Raw genomic sequence first — 22,015 nt, forward strand, 5'->3', positions numbered from 1 at the left:
ATGCTTTTCCCAGTTCCTCTTCCAACTGAATCTTTTCCCAGTTCCTCCTGTAACTGAAGCTTTTCCCAGTTCCTCCTCTAACTGAATCTTTTCCCAGTTCCTCTTCCAACTGAATCTTTTCCCAGTTCCTCCACTCTTACTGAATATTTCCCCAGTTCCTCCTCCAACTGAATCTTTTCCCAGCTCCTCCTCTAACTGAATCTTTTCCCAGTTCGTCCTCCAACTGAATCTTTTCCCAGTTCCTCCTCCAACTGAATCTTTTCCCAGTTCCTCCACTCTTACTTAATCTTTTCCCAGTTCCTCCACTCTTACTGAATCTTTTCCCAGTTCCTCCACTCTTACTTAATCTTTTCCCAGTTCCTCCACTCTAACTGAATCTTTTTCCAGTTCCTCCTCTCCTGAATCTTTTCCCAGTTCCTCCTCCAACTGAATCTTTTCCCAGTTCCTCCTCCAACTGAATCTTTTCCCAGTTCCTCCTCCAACTGAATCTTTTCCCAGCTCCTCCTCCAACTGAATCTTTCCCCAGTTCCTCCTCCAACTGAATCCTTTCCCAGCTCCTCCTCTAACTGAATCTTTTCCCAGTTCCTCCTCCACCTGAATCTTTTCCCAGTTCCTCCTCCAACTGAATCTTTTCCCAGCTCCTCCTCTAACTGACTCTTTTCCCAGTTCCTCCTGTAACTGAAGCTTTTCCCAGTTCCTCCTCTAACTGAATCTTTTCCCAGTTCCTCTTCCAACTGAATCTTTTCCCAGTTCCTCCTCCTCTAACTGAATCTTTTCCCAGTTCCTCCTCCAACTCAATCTTTTCCCAGCTCCTCCTCCAACTCAATCTTTTCCCAGCTCCTCCTCTAAGTGAATCTTCTCCCAGTTCTTCCTCTCCTGAATCTTTTCCCAGTTCCTCCTCCAACTGAATCTTTTCCCAGTTCCTCCTCCAACTGAATCTTTTCCCAGTTCCTCCACTCTTACTGAATCTTTTCCTAGTTCCTCCACTCTTACTGAATCTTTTCCCAGTTCCTCCTCCAACTGAATCTTTTCCCAGTTCCTTCTCTAACTGAATCTTTTCCCAGTTCCTCCTCTCCTGAATCTTTTCCCAGTTCCTCCTCCAACTGAATCTTTTCATAGTTCCTCCTCTAACTGAATCTTTTCCAAGTTCCTCCTCCAACTGAATATTTTCCCAGCTCCTCCTCTAACTGAATCTTTTCCCAGTTCCTCCTCTCCTGAATCTTTTCCCAATTCCTCCTCCAACTGAATCTTTTCCCAGTTCCTCCTCCAACTGAATCTTTTCCCAGTTCCTCCTGTAACTGAATCTTTTCCAAGTTCCTCCTCCAACTGAATGTTTTCCCAGTTCCTCCTCTAACTGAATCTTTTCCCAGTTCCTCCTCCAACTGAAGCTTTTCCCAGTTCCTCCTCCAACTGAATCTTTTCCCAGTTCCTCCTCCAACTGAATCTTTTCCCAGTTCCTCCTCCAACTGAATCTTTTCCCAGTTCTTCCTCCAACTGACGCTTTTCCCAGTTCCTCCTCCAACTGAATCTTTTCCCAGTTCCTCCTCCAACTGAATCTTTTCCCAGTTCCTCCTCCAACTGAATCTTTTCCCAGTTCCTCCTCCTCCAACTGAATCTTTCCCCAGTTCTTCCTCCAACTGAATCTTTTCCCAGCTCCTCCTCTAACTGAATCTTTTCCCAGTTCCTCCTCCAACTGAATCTTTTCCCAGTTCCTCCTCCTCCAACTGAATCTTTCCCCAGTTCCTCCTCCAACTGAATCTTTTCCCAGCTCCTCCTCTAACTGAATGTTTTCCCAGTTCCTCCTCCAACTGAATCTTTTCCCAGTTCCTCCTCCAACTGAATCTTTTCCCAGCTCCTCCTCTAACTGAATCTTTTCCCAGTTCCTCTTCTAACTGAACCTATTCCCAGTTCCTCCTCCAACTGACTCTTTTCCCAGTTCCTCCTGTAACTGAAGCTTTTCCCAGTTCCTCCTCCAACTGAATCTTTTCCCAGTTCCTCCTGTAACTGAATCTTTTCCCAGTTCCGCTTCCAACTGAATCTTTTCCCAGTTCCTCCTCTAACTGAATCTTTTCCCAGTTTCTCCTCCAACTGAATCTTTTCCCAGTTCCTCCTCCAACTGAATCTTTTCCCAGTTCCTCCACTCTTACTGAATCTTTTCCCAGTTCCTCCTCCAACTGAATCTTTTCCCAGTTCCTCCTCTAACTGAATCTTTTCCCATTTCCTCCTCTCCTGAATCTTTTCCCAGTTCCTCCTCTAACTGAATCTTTTCCCAGTTCCTCCTCTAACTGAATCTTTTCCCAGTTCCTCTTCCAACCGAATCTTTTCCCAGTTCCTCCTGTAACTGAAGCTTTTCCCAGTTCCTCCTCTAACTGAATCTTTTCCCAGTTCCTCTTCCAACTGAATCTTTTCCCAGTTCCTCCTCCTCTAACTGAATCTTTTCCCAGTTCCTCCTCTAACTGAATCTTTTCCCAGTTCCTCCTCCAACTGAATCTTTTCCCAGTTTCTCCTCCAACTGAATCTTTCCCCAGTTCCTCCACTCTTACTGAATCTTTTCCTAGTTCCTCCACTCTTACTGAATCTTTTCCCAGTTCCTCCTCCAACTGAATCTTTTCCCAGCTCCTCCTCTAACTGAATCTTTTCCCAGTTCCTCCTCTCCTGAATCTTTTCCCAGTTCCTCCTCCAACTGAAGCTTTTCCCAGTTCCTCCTCTAACTGAATCTTTTCCAAGTTCCTCCTCCAACTGAATATTTTCCCAGTTCCTCCTCCAACTGAATCTTTTCCCAGCTCCTCCTCTAACTGGAGCTTTTCCCAGTTCCTCCTCTAACTGAATCTTTTCCTAGTTCCTCCTCCAACTGAATCTTTTCCCAGTTCCTACACTCTTACTGAATCTTTTCCCAGTTCCTCCTCTAACTGAATCTTTTCCCAGTTCCTCCTCCAACTGACTCTTTTCCCAGTTCCTCCTCTAACTGAAGCTTTTCCCAGTTCCTCCTCTAACTGATGCTTTTCCCAGTTCCTCTTCCAACTGAATCTTTTCCCAGTTCCTCCTGTAACTGAAGCTTTTCCCAGTTCCTCCTCTAACTGAATCTTTTCCCAGTTCCTCTTCCAACTGAATCTTTTCCCAGTTCCTCCACTCTTACTGAATATTTCCCCAGTTCCTCCTCCAACTGAATCTTTTCCCAGCTCCTCCTCTAACTGAATCTTTTCCCAGTTCGTCCTCCAACTGAATCTTTTCCCAGTTCCTCCTCCAACTGAATCTTTTCCCAGTTCCTCCACTCTTACTTAATCTTTTCCCAGTTCCTCCACTCTTACTGAATCTTTTCCCAGTTCCTCCACTCTTACTTAATCTTTTCCCAGTTCCTCCACTCTAACTGAATCTTTTTCCAGTTCCTCCTCTCCTGAATCTTTTCCCAGTTCCTCCTCCAACTGAATCTTTTCCCAGTTCCTCCTCCAACTGAATCTTTTCCCAGTTCCTCCTCCAACTGAATCTTTTCCCAGCTCCTCCTCCAACTGAATCTTTCCCCAGTTCCTCCTCCAACTGAATCCTTTCCCAGCTCCTCCTCTAACTGAATCTTTTCCCAGTTCCTCCTCCACCTGAATCTTTTCCCAGTTCCTCCTCCAACTGAATCTTTTCCCAGTTCCTCCTCCAACTGAATCTTTTCCCAGCTCCTCCTCTAACTGACTCTTTTCCCAGTTCCTCCTGTAACTGAAGCTTTTCCCAGTTCCTCCTCTAACTGAATCTTTTCCCAGTTCCTCTTCCAACTGAATCTTTTCCCAGTTCCTCCTCCTCTAACTGAATCTTTTCCCAGTTCCTCCTCCAACTCAATCTTTTCCCAGCTCCTCCTCCAACTCAATCTTTTCCCAGCTCCTCCTCTAAGTGAATCTTCTCCCAGTTCTTCCTCTCCTGAATCTTTTCCCAGTTCCTCCTCCAACTGAATCTTTTCCCAGTTCCTCCTCCAACTGAATCTTTTCCCAGTTCCTCCACTCTTACTGAATCTTTTCCTAGTTCCTCCACTCTTACTGAATCTTTTCCCAGTTCCTCCTCCAACTGAATCTTTTCCCAGTTCCTTCTCTAACTGAATCTTTTCCCAGTTCCTCCTCTCCTGAATCTTTTCCCAGTTCCTCCTCCAACTGAATCTTTTCATAGTTCCTCCTCTAACTGAATCTTTTCCAAGTTCCTCCTCCAACTGAATATTTTCCCAGCTCCTCCTCTAACTGAATCTTTTCCCAGTTCCTCCTCTCCTGAATCTTTTCCCAATTCCTCCTCCAACTGAATCTTTTCCCAGTTCCTCTTCCAACTGAATCTTTTCCCAGTTCCTCCTCCTCTAACTGAATCTTTTCCCAGTTCCTCCTCCAACTCAATCTTTTCCCAGCTCCTCCTCCAACTCAATCTTTTCCCAGCTCCTCCTCTAAGTGAATCTTCTCCCAGTTCTTCCTCTCCTGAATCTTTTCCCAGTTCCTCCTCCAACTGAATCTTTTCCCAGTTCCTCCTCCAACTGAATCTTTTCCCAGTTCCTCCACTCTTACTGAATCTTTTCCTAGTTCCTCCACTCTTACTGAATCTTTTCCCAGTTCCTCCTCCAACTGAATCTTTTCCCAGTTCCTTCTCTAACTGAATCTTTTCCCAGTTCCTCCTCTCCTGAATCTTTTCCCAGTTCCTCCTCCAACTGAATCTTTTCATAGTTCCTCCTCTAACTGAATCTTTTCCAAGTTCCTCCTCCAACTGAATATTTTCCCAGCTCCTCCTCTAACTGAATCTTTTCCCAGTTCCTCCTCTCCTGAATCTTTTCCCAATTCCTCCTCCAACTGAATCTTTTCCCAGTTCCTCCTCCAACTGAATCTTTTCCCAGTTCCTCCTGTAACTGAATCTTTTCCAAGTTCCTCCTCCAACTGAATGTTTTCCCAGTTCCTCCTCTAACTGAATCTTTTCCCAGTTCCTCCTCCAACTGAAGCTTTTCCCAGTTCCTCCTCCAACTGAATCTTTTCCCAGTTCCTCCTCCAACTGAATCTTTTCCCAGTTCCTCCTCCAACTGAATCTTTTCCCAGTTCTTCCTCCAACTGACGCTTTTCCCAGTTCCTCCTCCAACTGAATCTTTTCCCAGTTCCTCCTCCAACTGAATCTTTTCCCAGTTCCTCCTCCAACTGAATCTTTTCCCAGTTCCTCCTCCTCCAACTGAATCTTTCCCCAGTTCTTCCTCCAACTGAATCTTTTCCCAGCTCCTCCTCTAACTGAATCTTTTCCCAGTTCCTCCTCCAACTGAATCTTTTCCCAGTTCCTCCTCCTCCAACTGAATCTTTCCCCAGTTCCTCCTCCAACTGAATCTTTTCCCAGCTCCTCCTCTAACTGAATGTTTTCCCAGTTCCTCCTCCAACTGAATCTTTTCCCAGTTCCTCCTCCAACTGAATCTTTTCCCAGCTCCTCCTCTAACTGAATCTTTTCCCAGTTCCTCTTCTAACTGAACCTATTCCCAGTTCCTCCTCCAACTGACTCTTTTCCCAGTTCCTCCTGTAACTGAAGCTTTTCCCAGTTCCTCCTCCAACTGAATCTTTTCCCAGTTCCTCCTGTAACTGAATCTTTTCCCAGTTCCGCTTCCAACTGAATCTTTTCCCAGTTCCTCCTCTAACTGAATCTTTTCCCAGTTTCTCCTCCAACTGAATCTTTTCCCAGTTCCTCCTCCAACTGAATCTTTTCCCAGTTCCTCCACTCTTACTGAATCTTTTCCCAGTTCCTCCTCCAACTGAATCTTTTCCCAGTTCCTCCTCTAACTGAATCTTTTCCCATTTCCTCCTCTCCTGAATCTTTTCCCAGTTCCTCCTCTAACTGAATCTTTTCCCAGTTCCTCCTCTAACTGAATCTTTTCCCAGTTCCTCTTCCAACCGAATCTTTTCCCAGTTCCTCCTGTAACTGAAGCTTTTCCCAGTTCCTCCTCTAACTGAATCTTTTCCCAGTTCCTCTTCCAACTGAATCTTTTCCCAGTTCCTCCTCCTCTAACTGAATCTTTTCCCAGTTCCTCCTCTAACTGAATCTTTTCCCAGTTCCTCCTCCAACTGAATCTTTTCCCAGTTTCTCCTCCAACTGAATCTTTCCCCAGTTCCTCCACTCTTACTGAATCTTTTCCTAGTTCCTCCACTCTTACTGAATCTTTTCCCAGTTCCTCCTCCAACTGAATCTTTTCCCAGCTCCTCCTCTAACTGAATCTTTTCCCAGTTCCTCCTCTCCTGAATCTTTTCCCAGTTCCTCCTCCAACTGAAGCTTTTCCCAGTTCCTCCTCTAACTGAATCTTTTCCAAGTTCCTCCTCCAACTGAATATTTTCCCAGTTCCTCCTCCAACTGAATCTTTTCCCAGCTCCTCCTCTAACTGGAGCTTTTCCCAGTTCCTCCTCTAACTGAATCTTTTCCTAGTTCCTCCTCCAACTGAATCTTTTCCCAGTTCCTACACTCTTACTGAATCTTTTCCCAGTTCCTCCTCTAACTGAATCTTTTCCCAGTTCCTCCTCCAACTGACTCTTTTCCCAGTTCCTCCTCTAACTGAAGCTTTTCCCAGTTCCTCCTCTAACTGATGCTTTTCCCAGTTCCTCTTCCAACTGAATCTTTTCCCAGTTCCTCCTGTAACTGAAGCTTTTCCCAGTTCCTCCTCTAACTGAATCTTTTCCCAGTTCCTCTTCCAACTGAATCTTTTCCCAGTTCCTCCACTCTTACTGAATATTTCCCCAGTTCCTCCTCCAACTGAATCTTTTCCCAGCTCCTCCTCTAACTGAATCTTTTCCCAGTTCGTCCTCCAACTGAATCTTTTCCCAGTTCCTCCTCCAACTGAATCTTTTCCCAGTTCCTCCACTCTTACTTAATCTTTTCCCAGTTCCTCCACTCTTACTGAATCTTTTCCCAGTTCCTCCACTCTTACTTAATCTTTTCCCAGTTCCTCCACTCTAACTGAATCTTTTTCCAGTTCCTCCTCTCCTGAATCTTTTCCCAGTTCCTCCTCCAACTGAATCTTTTCCCAGTTCCTCCTCCAACTGAATCTTTTCCCAGTTCCTCCTCCAACTGAATCTTTTCCCAGCTCCTCCTCCAACTGAATCTTTCCCCAGTTCCTCCTCCAACTGAATCCTTTCCCAGCTCCTCCTCTAACTGAATCTTTTCCCAGTTCCTCCTCCACCTGAATCTTTTCCCAGTTCCTCCTCCAACTGAATCTTTTCCCAGTTCCTCCTCCAACTGAATCTTTTCCCAGCTCCTCCTCTAACTGACTCTTTTCCCAGTTCCTCCTGTAACTGAAGCTTTTCCCAGTTCCTCCTCTAACTGAATCTTTTCCCAGTTCCTCTTCCAACTGAATCTTTTCCCAGTTCCTCCTCCTCTAACTGAATCTTTTCCCAGTTCCTCCTCCAACTCAATCTTTTCCCAGCTCCTCCTCCAACTCAATCTTTTCCCAGCTCCTCCTCTAAGTGAATCTTCTCCCAGTTCTTCCTCTCCTGAATCTTTTCCCAGTTCCTCCTCCAACTGAATCTTTTCCCAGTTCCTCCTCCAACTGAATCTTTTCCCAGTTCCTCCACTCTTACTGAATCTTTTCCTAGTTCCTCCACTCTTACTGAATCTTTTCCCAGTTCCTCCTCCAACTGAATCTTTTCCCAGTTCCTTCTCTAACTGAATCTTTTCCCAGTTCCTCCTCTCCTGAATCTTTTCCCAGTTCCTCCTCCAACTGAATCTTTTCATAGTTCCTCCTCTAACTGAATCTTTTCCAAGTTCCTCCTCCAACTGAATATTTTCCCAGCTCCTCCTCTAACTGAATCTTTTCCCAGTTCCTCCTCTCCTGAATCTTTTCCCAATTCCTCCTCCAACTGAATCTTTTCCCAGTTCCTCCTCCAACTGAATCTTTTCCCAGTTCCTCCTGTAACTGAATCTTTTCCAAGTTCCTCCTCCAACTGAATGTTTTCCCAGTTCCTCCTCTAACTGAATCTTTTCCCAGTTCCTCCTCCAACTGAAGCTTTTCCCAGTTCCTCCTCCAACTGAATCTTTTCCCAGTTCCTCCTCCAACTGAATCTTTTCCCAGTTCCTCCTCCAACTGAATCTTTTCCCAGTTCTTCCTCCAACTGACGCTTTTCCCAGTTCCTCCTCCAACTGAATCTTTTCCCAGTTCCTCCTCCAACTGAATCTTTTCCCAGTTCCTCCTCCAACTGAATCTTTTCCCAGTTCCTCCTCCTCCAACTGAATCTTTCCCCAGTTCTTCCTCCAACTGAATCTTTTCCCAGCTCCTCCTCTAACTGAATCTTTTCCCAGTTCCTCCTCCAACTGAATCTTTTCCCAGTTCCTCCTCCTCCAACTGAATCTTTCCCCAGTTCCTCCTCCAACTGAATCTTTTCCCAGCTCCTCCTCTAACTGAATGTTTTCCCAGTTCCTCCTCCAACTGAATCTTTTCCCAGTTCCTCCTCCAACTGAATCTTTTCCCAGCTCCTCCTCTAACTGAATCTTTTCCCAGTTCCTCTTCTAACTGAACCTATTCCCAGTTCCTCCTCCAACTGACTCTTTTCCCAGTTCCTCCTGTAACTGAAGCTTTTCCCAGTTCCTCCTCCAACTGAATCTTTTCCCAGTTCCTCCTGTAACTGAATCTTTTCCCAGTTCCGCTTCCAACTGAATCTTTTCCCAGTTCCTCCTCTAACTGAATCTTTTCCCAGTTTCTCCTCCAACTGAATCTTTTCCCAGTTCCTCCTCCAACTGAATCTTTTCCCAGTTCCTCCACTCTTACTGAATCTTTTCCCAGTTCCTCCTCCAACTGAATCTTTTCCCAGTTCCTCCTCTAACTGAATCTTTTCCCATTTCCTCCTCTCCTGAATCTTTTCCCAGTTCCTCCTCTAACTGAATCTTTTCCCAGTTCCTCCTCTAACTGAATCTTTTCCCAGTTCCTCTTCCAACCGAATCTTTTCCCAGTTCCTCCTGTAACTGAAGCTTTTCCCAGTTCCTCCTCTAACTGAATCTTTTCCCAGTTCCTCTTCCAACTGAATCTTTTCCCAGTTCCTCCTCCTCTAACTGAATCTTTTCCCAGTTCCTCCTCTAACTGAATCTTTTCCCAGTTCCTCCTCCAACTGAATCTTTTCCCAGTTTCTCCTCCAACTGAATCTTTCCCCAGTTCCTCCACTCTTACTGAATCTTTTCCTAGTTCCTCCACTCTTACTGAATCTTTTCCCAGTTCCTCCTCCAACTGAATCTTTTCCCAGCTCCTCCTCTAACTGAATCTTTTCCCAGTTCCTCCTCTCCTGAATCTTTTCCCAGTTCCTCCTCCAACTGAAGCTTTTCCCAGTTCCTCCTCTAACTGAATCTTTTCCAAGTTCCTCCTCCAACTGAATATTTTCCCAGTTCCTCCTCCAACTGAATCTTTTCCCAGTTCCTCCTCCAACTGACGCTTTTCCCAGTTCCTCCTCCAACTGAATCTTTTCCCAGTTCCTCCTCCAACTGAATCTTTCCCCAGTTCCTCCTCCAACTGAATCTTTTCCCAGCTCCTCCTCGAACTGAATCTTTTCCCGGTTCCTCTTCTAACTGACTCTTTTCCCAGTTCCTCCTGTAACTGAAGCTTTTCCCAGTTCCTCCTGTAACTGAAGCTTTTCCCAGTTCCTCCTCTAACTGAATCTTTCCCCAGTTCCTCCTCCAACTGAATCTTTTCCCAGCTCCTCCTCTAACTGAATCTTTTCCCGGTTCCTCCTCCAACTGACTCTTTTCCCAGTTCCTCTTCCAACTGAATCTTTTCCCATTTCCTCCTCCTCTAACTGAATCTTTTCCCAGTTCCTCCTCTAACTGAATCTTTTCCCAGTTCCTCCTCCAACTGAATCTTTTCCCAGTTCCTCCTCCAACTGAATCTTTTCCCAGTTCCTCCACTCTCACTGAATCTTTTCCCAGTTCCTCCACTCTTACTGAATCTTTTCCCAGTTCCTCCTCCAACTCAATCTTTTCCCAGCTCCTCCTCTAAGTGAATCTTCTCCCAGTTCCTCCTCTCCTGAATCTTTTCCCAGTTCCTCCTCCAACTGAATCTTTTCCCAGTTCCTCCTCCAACTGAATCTTTTCCCAGTTCCTCCTCCAACTGAATCTTTTCCCAGTTCCTCCTCCAACTGACGCTTTTCCCATTTCCTCCTCCAACTGACGCTTTTCCCAGTTCCTCCTCCAACTGAATCTTTTCCCAGTTCCTCCTCCAACTGAATCTTTTCCCAGCTCCTCCTCCAACTGAATCTTTCCCCAGTTCTTCCTCCAACTGAATCTTTTCCCAGCTCCTCCTCTAACTGAATCTTTTCCCAGTTCCTCCTCCAACTGAATCTTTTCCCAGTTCCTCCTCCAACTGAATCTTTTCCCAGTTCCTCCTCTAACTGAATCTTTTCCCAGTTCCTCTTCCAACTGAATCTTTTCCCAGTTCCTCCACTCTTACTGAATATTTCCCCAGTTCCTCCTCCAACTGAATCTTTTCCCAGCTCCTCCTCTAACTGAATCTTTTCCCAGTTCGTCCTCCAACTGAATCTTTTCCCAGTTCCTCCTCCAACTGAATCTTTTCCCAGTTCCTCCACTCTTACTTAATCTTTTCCCAGTTCCTCCACTCTTACTGAATCTTTTCCCAGTTCCTCCACTCTTACTTAATCTTTTCCCAGTTCCTCCACTCTAACTGAATCTTTTTCCAGTTCCTCCTCTCCTGAATCTTTTCCCAGTTCCTCCTCCAACTGAATCTTTTCCCAGTTCCTCCTCCAACTGAATCTTTTCCCAGTTCCTCCTCCAACTGAATCTTTTCCCAGCTCCTCCTCCAACTGAATCTTTCCCCAGTTCCTCCTCCAACTGAATCCTTTCCCAGCTCCTCCTCTAACTGAATCTTTTCCCAGTTCCTCCTCCACCTGAATCTTTTCCCAGTTCCTCCTCCAACTGAATCTTTTCCCAGTTCCTCCTCCAACTGAATCTTTTCCCAGCTCCTCCTCTAACTGACTCTTTTCCCAGTTCCTCCTGTAACTGAAGCTTTTCCCAGTTCCTCCTCTAACTGAATCTTTTCCCAGTTCCTCTTCCAACTGAATCTTTTCCCAGTTCCTCCTCCTCTAACTGAATCTTTTCCCAGTTCCTCCTCCAACTCAATCTTTTCCCAGCTCCTCCTCCAACTCAATCTTTTCCCAGCTCCTCCTCTAAGTGAATCTTCTCCCAGTTCTTCCTCTCCTGAATCTTTTCCCAGTTCCTCCTCCAACTGAATCTTTTCCCAGTTCCTCCTCCAACTGAATCTTTTCCCAGTTCCTCCACTCTTACTGAATCTTTTCCTAGTTCCTCCACTCTTACTGAATCTTTTCCCAGTTCCTCCTCCAACTGAATCTTTTCCCAGTTCCTTCTCTAACTGAATCTTTTCCCAGTTCCTCCTCTCCTGAATCTTTTCCCAGTTCCTCCTCCAACTGAATCTTTTCATAGTTCCTCCTCTAACTGAATCTTTTCCAAGTTCCTCCTCCAACTGAATATTTTCCCAGCTCCTCCTCTAACTGAATCTTTTCCCAGTTCCTCCTCTCCTGAATCTTTTCCCAATTCCTCCTCCAACTGAATCTTTTCCCAGTTCCTCCTCCAACTGAATCTTTTCCCAGTTCCTCCTGTAACTGAATCTTTTCCAAGTTCCTCCTCCAACTGAATGTTTTCCCAGTTCCTCCTCTAACTGAATCTTTTCCCAGTTCCTCCTCCAACTGAAGCTTTTCCCAGTTCCTCCTCCAACTGAATCTTTTCCCAGTTCCTCCTCCAACTGAATCTTTTCCCAGTTCCTCCTCCAACTGAATCTTTTCCCAGTTCTTCCTCCAACTGACGCTTTTCCCAGTTCCTCCTCCAACTGAATCTTTTCCCAGTTCCTCCTCCAACTGAATCTTTTCCCAGTTCCTCCTCCAACTGAATCTTTTCCCAGTTCCTCCTCCTCCAACTGAATCTTTCCCCAGTTCTTCCTCCAACTGAATCTTTTCCCAGCTCCTCCTCTAACTGAATCTTTTCCCAGTTCCTCCTCCAACTGAATCTTTTCCCAGTTCCTCCTCCTCCAACTGAATCTTTCCCCAGTTCCTCCTCCAACTGAATCTTTTCCCAGCTCCTCCTCTAACTGAATGTTTTCCCAGTTCCTCCTCCAACTGAATCTTTTCCCAGTTCCTCCTCCAACTGAATCTTTTCCCAGCTCCTCCTCTAACTGAATCTTTTCCCAGTTCCTCTTCTAACTGAACCTATTCCCAGTTCCTCCTCCAACTGACTCTTTTCCCAGTTCCTCCTGTAACTGAAGCTTTTCCCAGTTCCTCCTCCAACTGAATCTTTTCCCAGTTCCTCCTGTAACTGAATCTTTTCCCAGTTCCGCTTCCAACTGAATCTTTTCCCAGTTCCTCCTCTAACTGAATCTTTTCCCAGTTTCTCCTCCAACTGAATCTTTTCCCAGTTCCTCCTCCAACTGAATCTTTTCCCAGTTCCTCCACTCTTACTGAATCTTTTCCCAGTTCCTCCTCCAACTGAATCTTTTCCCAGTTCCTCCTCTAACTGAATCTTTTCCCATTTCCTCCTCTCCTGAATCTTTTCCCAGTTCCTCCTCTAACTGAATCTTTTCCCAGTTCCTCCTCTAACTGAATCTTTTCCCAGTTCCTCTTCCAACCGAATCTTTTCCCAGTTCCTCCTGTAACTGAAGCTTTTCCCAGTTCCTCCTCTAACTGAATCTTTTCCCAGTTCCTCTTCCAACTGAATCTTTTCCCAGTTCCTCCTCCTCTAACTGAATCTTTTCCCAGTTCCTCCTCTAACTGAATCTTTTCCCAGTTCCTCCTCCAACTGAATCTTTTCCCAGTTTCTCCTCCAACTGAATCTTTCCCCAGTTCCTCCACTCTTACTGAATCTTTTCCTAGTTCCTCCACTCTTACTGAATCTTTTCCCAGTTCCTCCTCCAACTGAATCTTTTCCCAGCTCCTCCTCTAACTGAATCTTTTCCCAGTTCCTCCTCTCCTGAATCTTTTCCCAGTTCCTCCTCCAACTGAAGCTTTTCCCAGTTCCTCCTCTAACTGAATCTTTTCCAAGTTCCTCCTCCAACTGAATATTTTCCCAGTTCCTCCTCCAACTGAATCTTTTCCCAGTTCCTCCTCCAACTGACGCTTTTCCCAGTTCCTCCTCCAACTGAATCTTTTCCCAGTTCCTCCTCCAACTGAATCTTTCCCCAGTTCCTCCTCCAACTGAATCTTTTCCCAGCTCCTCCTCGAACTGAATCTTTTCCCGGTTCCTCTTCTAACTGACTCTTTTCCCAGTTCCTCCTGTAACTGAAGCTTTTCCCAGTTCCTCCTGTAACTGAAGCTTTTCCCAGTTCCTCCTCTAACTGAATCTTTCCCCAGTTCCTCCTCCAACTGAATCTTTTCCCAGCTCCTCCTCTAACTGAATCTTTTCCCGGTTCCTCCTCCAACTGACTCTTTTCCCAGTTCCTCTTCCAACTGAATCTTTTCCCATTTCCTCCTCCTCTAACTGAATCTTTTCCCAGTTCCTCCTCTAACTGAATCTTTTCCCAGTTCCTCCTCCAACTGAATCTTTTCCCAGTTCCTCCTCCAACTGAATCTTTTCCCAGTTCCTCCACTCTCACTGAATCTTTTCCCAGTTCCTCCACTCTTACTGAATCTTTTCCCAGTTCCTCCTCCAACTCAATCTTTTCCCAGCTCCTCCTCTAAGTGAATCTTCTCCCAGTTCCTCCTCTCCTGAATCTTTTCCCAGTTCCTCCTCCAACTGAATCTTTTCCCAGTTCCTCCTCCAACTGAATCTTTTCCCAGTTCCTCCTCCAACTGAATCTTTTCCCAGTTCCTCCTCCAACTGACGCTTTTCCCATTTCCTCCTCCAACTGACGCTTTTCCCAGTTCCTCCTCCAACTGAATCTTTTCCCAGTTCCTCCTCCAACTGAATCTTTTCCCAGCTCCTCCTCCAACTGAATCTTTCCCCAGTTCTTCCTCCAACTGAATCTTTTCCCAGCTCCTCCTCTAACTGAATCTTTTCCCAGTTCCTCCTCCAACTGAATCTTTTCCCAGTTCCTCCTCCAACTGAATCTTTTCCCAGTTCCTCCTCCAACTGAATCTTTTCCCAGTTCCTCCTCCAACTGAATCTTTTCCCAGTTCCTCCTCCAACTGAATCTTTTCCCAGTTCCTCCTCCAACTGACGCTTTTCCCATTTCCTCCTCCAACTGACGCTTTTCCCAGTTCCTCCTCCAACTGAATCTTTTCCCAGTTCCTCCTCCAACTGAATCTTTTCCCAGCTCCTCCTCCAACTGAATCTTTCCCCAGTTCTTCCTCCAACTGAATCTTTTCCCAGCTCCTCCTCTAACTGAATCTTTTCCCAGTTCCTCCTCCAACTGAATCTTTTCCCAGTTCCTCCTCCAACTGAATCTTTTCCCAGTTCCTCCTCCAACTGAATCTTTTCCCAGCTCCTCCTCCAACTGAATCTTTTCCCAGTTCCTCCTCCAACTGAATGTTTTCCCAGCTCCTCCTCTAACTGAATCTTTTCCCAGTTCCTCCTCCAACTGAATCTTTCCCCAGTTCCTCCTCCAACTGAATCTTTTCCCAGCTCCTCCTCTAACTGAATCTTTTCCCAGTTCCTCTTCTAACCGAAGCTTTTCCCAGTTCCTCCTCCAACTGAAGCTTTTCTAGGAACTGGTCTATAGACTATAGTCCTCGCTGCAGATTGCCCCGGTTCGAGTCCTGCATCGGATGGCCTTGTTCTGCATGTCGTTCCCCCTCTCTCTGTCCCCTGCATCCTGTCTCTCTGAACTTTCCATTAAAGGCACAAAAGCCCCAAAAAACAACATAAAAAAATAAATAATGCGCTATAAAGTATTTATCTGCGTTAAACAACTAACGAGTTAACGCGATAATAACGAGTTAACTCACCCAGCCCTAGTTAAATCCCATGTGAACTGATGAGCAGATGTTCGTACCTGCTGCATAGCTGGAACACCGTCTCGGGTCGGCCCTCCGCCTCCGACCTGCTGTGGACCAGCTCCCAAACACACGGGTCGTCTGAACCTGGAAACACAGCCGGGTCAGCTGACCACACACACAAACACACGCCACCATGTCTGCAGTAGCACACCGCCTTCCCTCACTGACCTGTGACGTTGGCCAGTCTGACCTGAACCGCTGAAACCGGGATCAACCAGCGGAACCTGAAGGGGTCCAGATCAGCTGAACGGGAGCTCGTCTGTCAAAGAACACATAAAACATCAGGTTTCCTCCAGCCGTCTGAATAAAAAGCTCCACTTCATCAGTCAGGGATGCATCAGCAACGTCTTAAGTTTCAAATGTAGTTACTTTTGGTCGTTTTAACTTAAAGGTTTGATTTTATGTCTCAGTTTTGATGATTAACTGAAGCATTTTGGCCTCGGAACTTGATTTTAGAGCCAATATTTCCCCGTGAACATGTTTTCTGTCTCATCTGCAGTGTTAAAATGATGTTTTTTCATCTTAAGCATGTTTTTGTGTTTTTATGCAGAAGGAACTCGTTTTATCCGAATCTCTCAAACTTTCACTTGTGAGACTTTTGTTCTCCAACCTTTTTACTCACATGTTGCAGTAAATGAAGGCAGGACTGCTACAGCGTGCACGTTATCCAACACAAGCATTTTAAAAGCAAACGTTATCATGCAGTAAGGAACCAGTGATCCATCAGTACTTTCAGAGCAGGAACTTTAGTTCTGCTTCAGAGATTTTTCCAGGAACTGAACAGGAACCAGCAGGACGCTGGCCGTGCAGGCCTCCTCAGAAAGCCTCCAGAATGTCAACCAATTAGAAGACACTTTACCCAGACTCGTGTTGGCTTCCACGGGCTTCCATAGGTATAATTAGTTTTTAAACATTAGCGAGCCAGCATGCAGGTCTGCAGAGACCAGATGAGACGGTTTCAGGCTTAAACCCCGATGAAGAGTAGAAGTGGACTCACCATCCTCTTCTTCAGTTTGGTGCTGTCTCGATAAACCAGGATGACGGCTCGTTTGAACACTGAGGACAACAACAGCAGCCGTGTTATTCTACACACCCTGAACACACCGAACATACAGCTGAAGGTGCAGGTGGAGCGAGTCTGGACCCACCGAACAGAGTGAGCTGCGGCTCCTTCCTGAAGCGCCGCAGACACGGCAGAGGGTTCAGCCAGACCACCGACGAGTGGACCAGGAACTCCCCCATCGAGATCTCCGTCACCTGGGAGAGAGACGGCAGAGCAGCAGGATGTAAACCTGCAGGTGTTGCTGGTCTATCTGTGTGCTGGTCTGTGTTCGTGAGCTCGTACCTGTTTGTCGCGTCCGCTCTGTTCTGCCGCTAGCTGGTCGAACACGCAGCCGTAATCCTCGTAGATCTTCTGCATCTCGTTGATGTGGCTCGCCACCTTCTCCATCGCTCTGAGCGCCTCTGAGTGGACAGAGAAGGAAGTGCAGTCGGTGATGACACATTCTCAGGTGTGCAATGAGCCCCCGCGGGGTGTATTACAGCGGTACACCTGTCAGGTGTGTGTGTGTGGGTTTACATCCAGGTAGCTGTGTCGTGTCGTCAGGTGAGCGTGTTATCGGTCAGGTGTGTGTGTTACCCGTCAGGTGAGCGTGTTACCCGTCTGGTGAGCGTGTTACCCGTCAGGTGTGTGTGTTATCGGTCAGGTGAGTGTGTTACCTGTCAGGTGTGTGTGTTACCTGTCAGGTGTGTGTGTTACCTGTCAGGTGTGTGTGTTACCGGTCAGGTGAGTGTGTTACCTGTCAGGTGTGCGTGTTACCTGTCAGGTGTGCGTGTTACCGGTCAGGTGTGTGTGTTACCTGTCAGGTGTGTGTGTTACCTGTCAGGTGTGTGTGTTCAGGGCTCTCCACATCAGTCAGGGACACCAGCTCTCGCAGCAGCAGTGGATACTTGAGGACTCTCTGAACCGGTTTGATCAGGTACGACTCTAGAGAGGACGAGTGCTGATTGGTCGGATTCCTGGCCTCCAGGAAGTGCTTGAATGCTGCGTCTGTTTTTGCTGCATCAGAAATGATGATTTACAGGTTAAATACCTGTTCAGATCTACTATCATCACACAGGAGGCGACTCTCTGAGGACTTCAGAGTGAGTAAAGAGTTAAAACGGATGGTCACCTCTCTCCAGAACCTTCTGGACTTTGATGTGGTTGGCGCAGAAGCCACTGTAGAGCTTGAAGTGGTCGGCGTAGTAAAGAAACGATCCACCCAACGAGAAAAGGAGCTTCTGAGAGAGAAAAGGGTGAAAAATTGAGTCATTAAATAATTTATTAAAGTGAAATACATGAAACTGAACCGACAGAAGCAGCTGATGGATTCTCACCTTGAACTGTTCCGGAGTTTCCAGGCTGCTGAAGTCTGGACAGGCGGCGATCCTCTCCTCCAGCGTTTGGAGGAAAACTCTCTGGAAGTCCAACATCTCGGGCAGACTGCCGAACAGCGCCTCCATCTGAGGGGAGGCGACAGTGTGAGACACAAGCTGACGTCTAACCACACGAGCGCTCGCTTGGTGTCGGTGGGTTCTCACCTCGTCTTTACTGAGGAACGTTTCCCTCTGCAGCGGCGACAGATAGATGTCGAACAGACACACCAGATCCTGACAGAGAAGAGCAAACTCAGCTGAAACTTTTCTTTGGACTAAATCTCTTAATTAAAAACCGAGCAGTGAAACTGCAAGGACCCTATTGTATCTATAAGGTTTCTTCTTATTATTATTCTTTGCAAAAGGTGCTCGAAAACTCAGGAAATTTTGCGAGCGCCACCTGCCAGTCAACGACATGAAAGAATCTAAACTTTATATTTTTGGGAGTCGCTCATTGACTCTGTAGCGCCCCCTACGATGCTTAAAAAGGGTCCCCCCATTGGGGTTAGTTTCACGTGGAAAGACAAAATTTGGTACACTCCTTCATCATGCCCAGACACACAAAAAAAGTCTGGGGTCGCCATGGTCCCACGTCATCAGGAAGGCGGCCATTTTGGATGGAAAGTGAGTTTTCATGCCATTTTTGACCGATTCCACGCCTTGCATATGATCGAACTTGTCCTACAGATTTAATGCTACAGACTACAGACTACAGACTTGCTTAAGACATGGGGGGAAAAATTCATGGGGAAACTTTTTCAAAACTTAAAGGACGTGGCCGTGGCAACGCCTCAAAGTTCGATGACTCGCCATCACTAGCCACAAAAAATGAAGTTGCTTATAACTCCCGCATACATTTTCCAAACTGTCCCAAACTTCATACGGTGAATGCTGGACCCAGCCTGAACGCGCACATCATAGTGACATCCACCTATAGCGTTTGTGATTTGAAAGCCTTATCATCATCACAAAGTCATGAAACTTGGCACACACGTCCACCCTGACCGCCTTGTGCGTATGTAAAGGGTATTGTGTGTGGGCGGAGAAAAATGGCTCAGTGGCGCCCCCTAGAGATTTTCAAAAACCCCTACGCATTGGGGTTATGTGCTTGTACGTACGTATGTAAAGGGTATCGTGCGTGTGGGCAGAGCTGCGTGACTACGGCATCCAGCACATGCCCAACGTGCGCACATCTCGGTCCCGCCCACAGCTGCTTGCAGCTTTCCAGTTTTTATTATTGCTTTATTTGATCAGTTGAGTTTTAACTGCAGAATTTAATGAAACAGTGTTTATATAAAGCTAGTTTTCCTCGTTTAAACACACATTTTAGAACAAGTTCGCAGAACGTGTCCAAGTTCAGACGAATGTTTAGTAATTGTCTTTCTTTATCATATCTCAGAGTTTCAGGATATATGAAAATAAAAGTCTTTGTTGTTATTTTCCCATAAATGTTGGAAAGTAACAGCTGTTGGTTCCCTTCCCTGAGAGGAGCACTTTGATGATACTACCAGCAGTACTGCACAGTGTGTCCCTGAAGTACTCACCTTAACGTAGGACTTCTCGGTGTCGACCAGCTCCTGGATGACTTTCCTCAGGCGCTGACATGCGCTCAGGTGGGCGGGGCTCGCCGGCTGCAGACCAGCCTCCCGGCTGTACGGGTTCTTGGGGATGTCGGCTTCCGGAGTTCGGCTCTCCGGGAAGGTCTGATACAGCGAACAGACCCTGTCCACGTTCTGGGGGAGAGCACAGAGGAACCAAGGCTCAGACACGACCCGCTACAACACAGATCCGAACATTTCACCGGTCTGAGAGCAGCATCTCTGCTGCTGGAGGACGAGGTGTTAACAGAGCGGCCGCCTCATTCATCATCATCATGTTCCGAGCTGCCAGCCTCTAATGAACGGCTGACAAACTGTTCGCCCTGCGGCTGCAGAGCTTCTAACAGCAGACCACTGAGACTTCCCCCAGATCTGAATCTGGTTCCCTGAACTCTGAGGAACTCAACAAACCCTCAGATGAGACACAGAAACCAGTTTTTATAATGTGAGAAGCAGAAAACAGAAAGTGCTGTTCTGTTTGTAGATTAAACTAGAAACGCACTCAGAAACTGTCCGAGAGTCCGAGAGAAAGCGATGCGTCTGCTTAAAGTTGTGCATAGATTCAGCTGGCTCGTGTTCCGATTGAAAAGGTTTACAAAGTTAAGATGCTATCTTTCAGATGCGACTTCTCAGAAACGGCAAAGACGGCTTCCATTTGTGTTTACCTTCCCCCCCTGCGCAGTTAAGGCTGATTTATGGTCGGAAACCAGGTCGTCTGCGTGTGTGTCGCAGTTAAAGGACAAGACCGTTTTTTTTTACATTGGGCCCTTGATTTCACATTATAACATGATGTTCTACTCACCCCTGCTTGTTGTTGGTCATTTGGAGCTGTTCCGAAGATATTCGAGAGGCGTCTGGCTGCTCTCTTGAGATATTCGGCCATGAAACGGTTTCCTATGGGCAATGTTATACAGGCACAAACTACGCTGTTTATAATTTATTAATTACTGTACACTAGCACTGATAACGTGGAACTGTAATTTTGAATTTTAGCCGAATGAATAAATAGGCAGCAGGTCTGTGGGCTGTCTGTGGTAGTAGCACGACGATGACGTCAGTAACACCCACTTTACGACAAAAATTCAAAATTACAGTAACCCGGATTTTTTTAAGTAAGCGACGCACCTCCACGTTATCAGTGCTAGTGTACAGTAATTAATAAATTATAAACAGCGTAGTTTGTGCCTGTATGACGTTGCCCTTAGGAAACCGTTTCATGGCCGAATATCTCAAGAGAGCAGCCAGACGCCTCTCGAATATCTTCGGAACAGCTCCAAATGACCAACAACAAGCAGGGGTGAGTAGAACATCATGTTATAATGTGAAATCAAGGGCCCAATGTCAAAAAACCGGTCTTATCCTTTAACGCAGACATGTCCCTGCCCCTTACGCAGACACTCTGGTGTTCGTGATTGTCCCTCTTGCGTTGTGGCGTGGAATTAACATAGCGCAGACACACTGCTACGAGAGTATACACGGCCCTTTAGTGTAAGCTTTCCCCCTGCGCACCCCCTCCTACCCCTCCCTCAACGACAACGAAACAACCAAGCCCCGCCACCTTGTGGCAGGTCGCAAGATTGCAGCACGAACAGACAGACAAACATCCGAACAGACAAACATCCAGACAAACCAACAGACTCGGGCGATCACATAACCTCCTTTGGCGGAGGTACTGATAAGTTACAGGCTGCTTCACATGCAGTACCACTGACAGCCACCAGGCTCCTAAAAAACATTCAAATTCTCTCATAAATATCAGATCAGAACATGTTTCCCATCAATCATCACAGCAGCTGCTTCTGGAGATAAGAACGGAAACAGATTCCTTTAGTTTCCATCCAATCAGTTCGATTAAAGATGAAAAATCGTGTTGTTTCTGTCATCAGACGGTTCCACAGTTTTTCTTTGGGCTCAAAAAGTCTTTAGCTTCAGTTTCTGATGGTTCTGCTTGTGGACTGAAAAAGAGCTTTTTAACAGCCGGATCATTTAGTTCCCTCCAGTTAACCAGCAGAACAGTTAACCAACAGAACCCTCCAGTTAACCAACAGAACAGTTTACCAACAGAACAGTTAACCAACAGAACCCTCCAGTTAACCAACAGAACAGTTAACCAACAGAACAGTTTACCAGCAGAACAGTTTACCAACAGAACAGTTTACCAACAGAACAGTTTACCAGCAGAACAGTTAACCAACAGAACAGTTAACAAACAGAACAGTTTACCAACAGAACAGTTAACCAACAGAACCCTCCAGTTAACCAACAGAACAGTTAACCAACAGAACAGTTTACCAGCAGAACAGTTTACCAGCAGAACAGTTAACCAACAGAACAGTTTACCAGCAGAACCCGGCAGAACCCTCCTGTTTACCAGCAGAACCCTCCTGTTTACCAGCAGAACCCGGCAGAACCCTCCTGTTTACCAGCAGAACCCAGCAGAACCCAGCAGAACCCTCCTGTTTACCAGCAGAACCCAGCAGAACCCTCCTGTTTACCAGCAGAACCCGGCTGTCCGCAGGTTCTTGGCAGCACAGGCAGCAGGCCGCCTCGTCCATCAGCTCCACCACCTGCTCCACCAGCCCCGCCCCTGCCTCCTCCTCCTCCTCCTCCTCCTCCTCCTCCTGCTCCTCCAGCGTCTCCTCGTCCTCCTCCAGCGGCAGCACCCAGCACAGAGCCCCCATGTTCAGGGTCTGGGCCGGGGTCAGAGGTCGCCTCAGAGGGCGCCTCCTGGGTCTGTTGCTGCTGCCTGCAGGCGAGGAGCTGCTCACAAACATCTACAGCTCTCACAGGCGGCAGCCATTAATCCGTCCGCCCGACTCCGTCAGACGCTCCCAACGGTGTAAGCTCAGATTATCAGGCTGACCGCGGGTCATATGACACCCAGGTGGATTGTGGGAAAAGATTTCTGCAGGTGAGTTCAGGTTCAGAGGAGGTTAGAGCAGCTGAGCTGTTCCTCGTCCTTCAGATAAACAACAGACCTAAACGTCTCGTATCCGTTCAGACTCTCACCTGTTGGATGTTCACCGACTTATTTTAGAAAATGATCAAATGTTTCTGTTAGGGCTGGGCAGAGATTAAAATCTAATTAATCACATG

At 46.6% G+C, this 22,015-nt stretch overlaps 1 protein-coding gene across 2 annotated transcripts in view; it reads right to left on the reverse strand.

Annotated features, from left to right (window-relative positions):
- tiam2b (TIAM Rac1 associated GEF 2b) overlaps positions 1-22,015 on the reverse strand; it is an 87,139-nt gene that overhangs the window by 15,633 nt on the left and 49,491 nt on the right. For both annotated transcript variants that reach the window (XM_075459213.1, XM_075459214.1), the window contains 10 exons: positions 18,866-19,054; positions 17,487-17,555; positions 17,283-17,408; positions 17,078-17,186; positions 16,783-16,962; positions 16,249-16,367; positions 16,052-16,160; positions 15,901-15,959; positions 15,072-15,162; positions 14,900-14,987 (listed from right to left, as the gene is read on the reverse strand). In XM_075459213.1, the coding sequence (XP_075315328.1) occupies positions 14,900-14,987; positions 15,072-15,162; positions 15,901-15,959; positions 16,052-16,160; positions 16,249-16,367; positions 16,783-16,962; positions 17,078-17,186; positions 17,283-17,408; positions 17,487-17,555; positions 18,866-19,054 (1,139 nt within the window). The remainder of the gene's footprint in view (positions 1-14,899; positions 14,988-15,071; positions 15,163-15,900; positions 15,960-16,051; positions 16,161-16,248; positions 16,368-16,782; positions 16,963-17,077; positions 17,187-17,282; positions 17,409-17,486; positions 17,556-18,865; positions 19,055-22,015) is intronic.

The sequence above is a fragment of the Odontesthes bonariensis genome, chromosome 24 (genome assembly GCF_027942865.1).
Source record: "Odontesthes bonariensis isolate fOdoBon6 chromosome 24, fOdoBon6.hap1, whole genome shotgun sequence".
NCBI lineage: Eukaryota > Metazoa > Chordata > Actinopteri > Atheriniformes > Atherinopsidae > Odontesthes > Odontesthes bonariensis.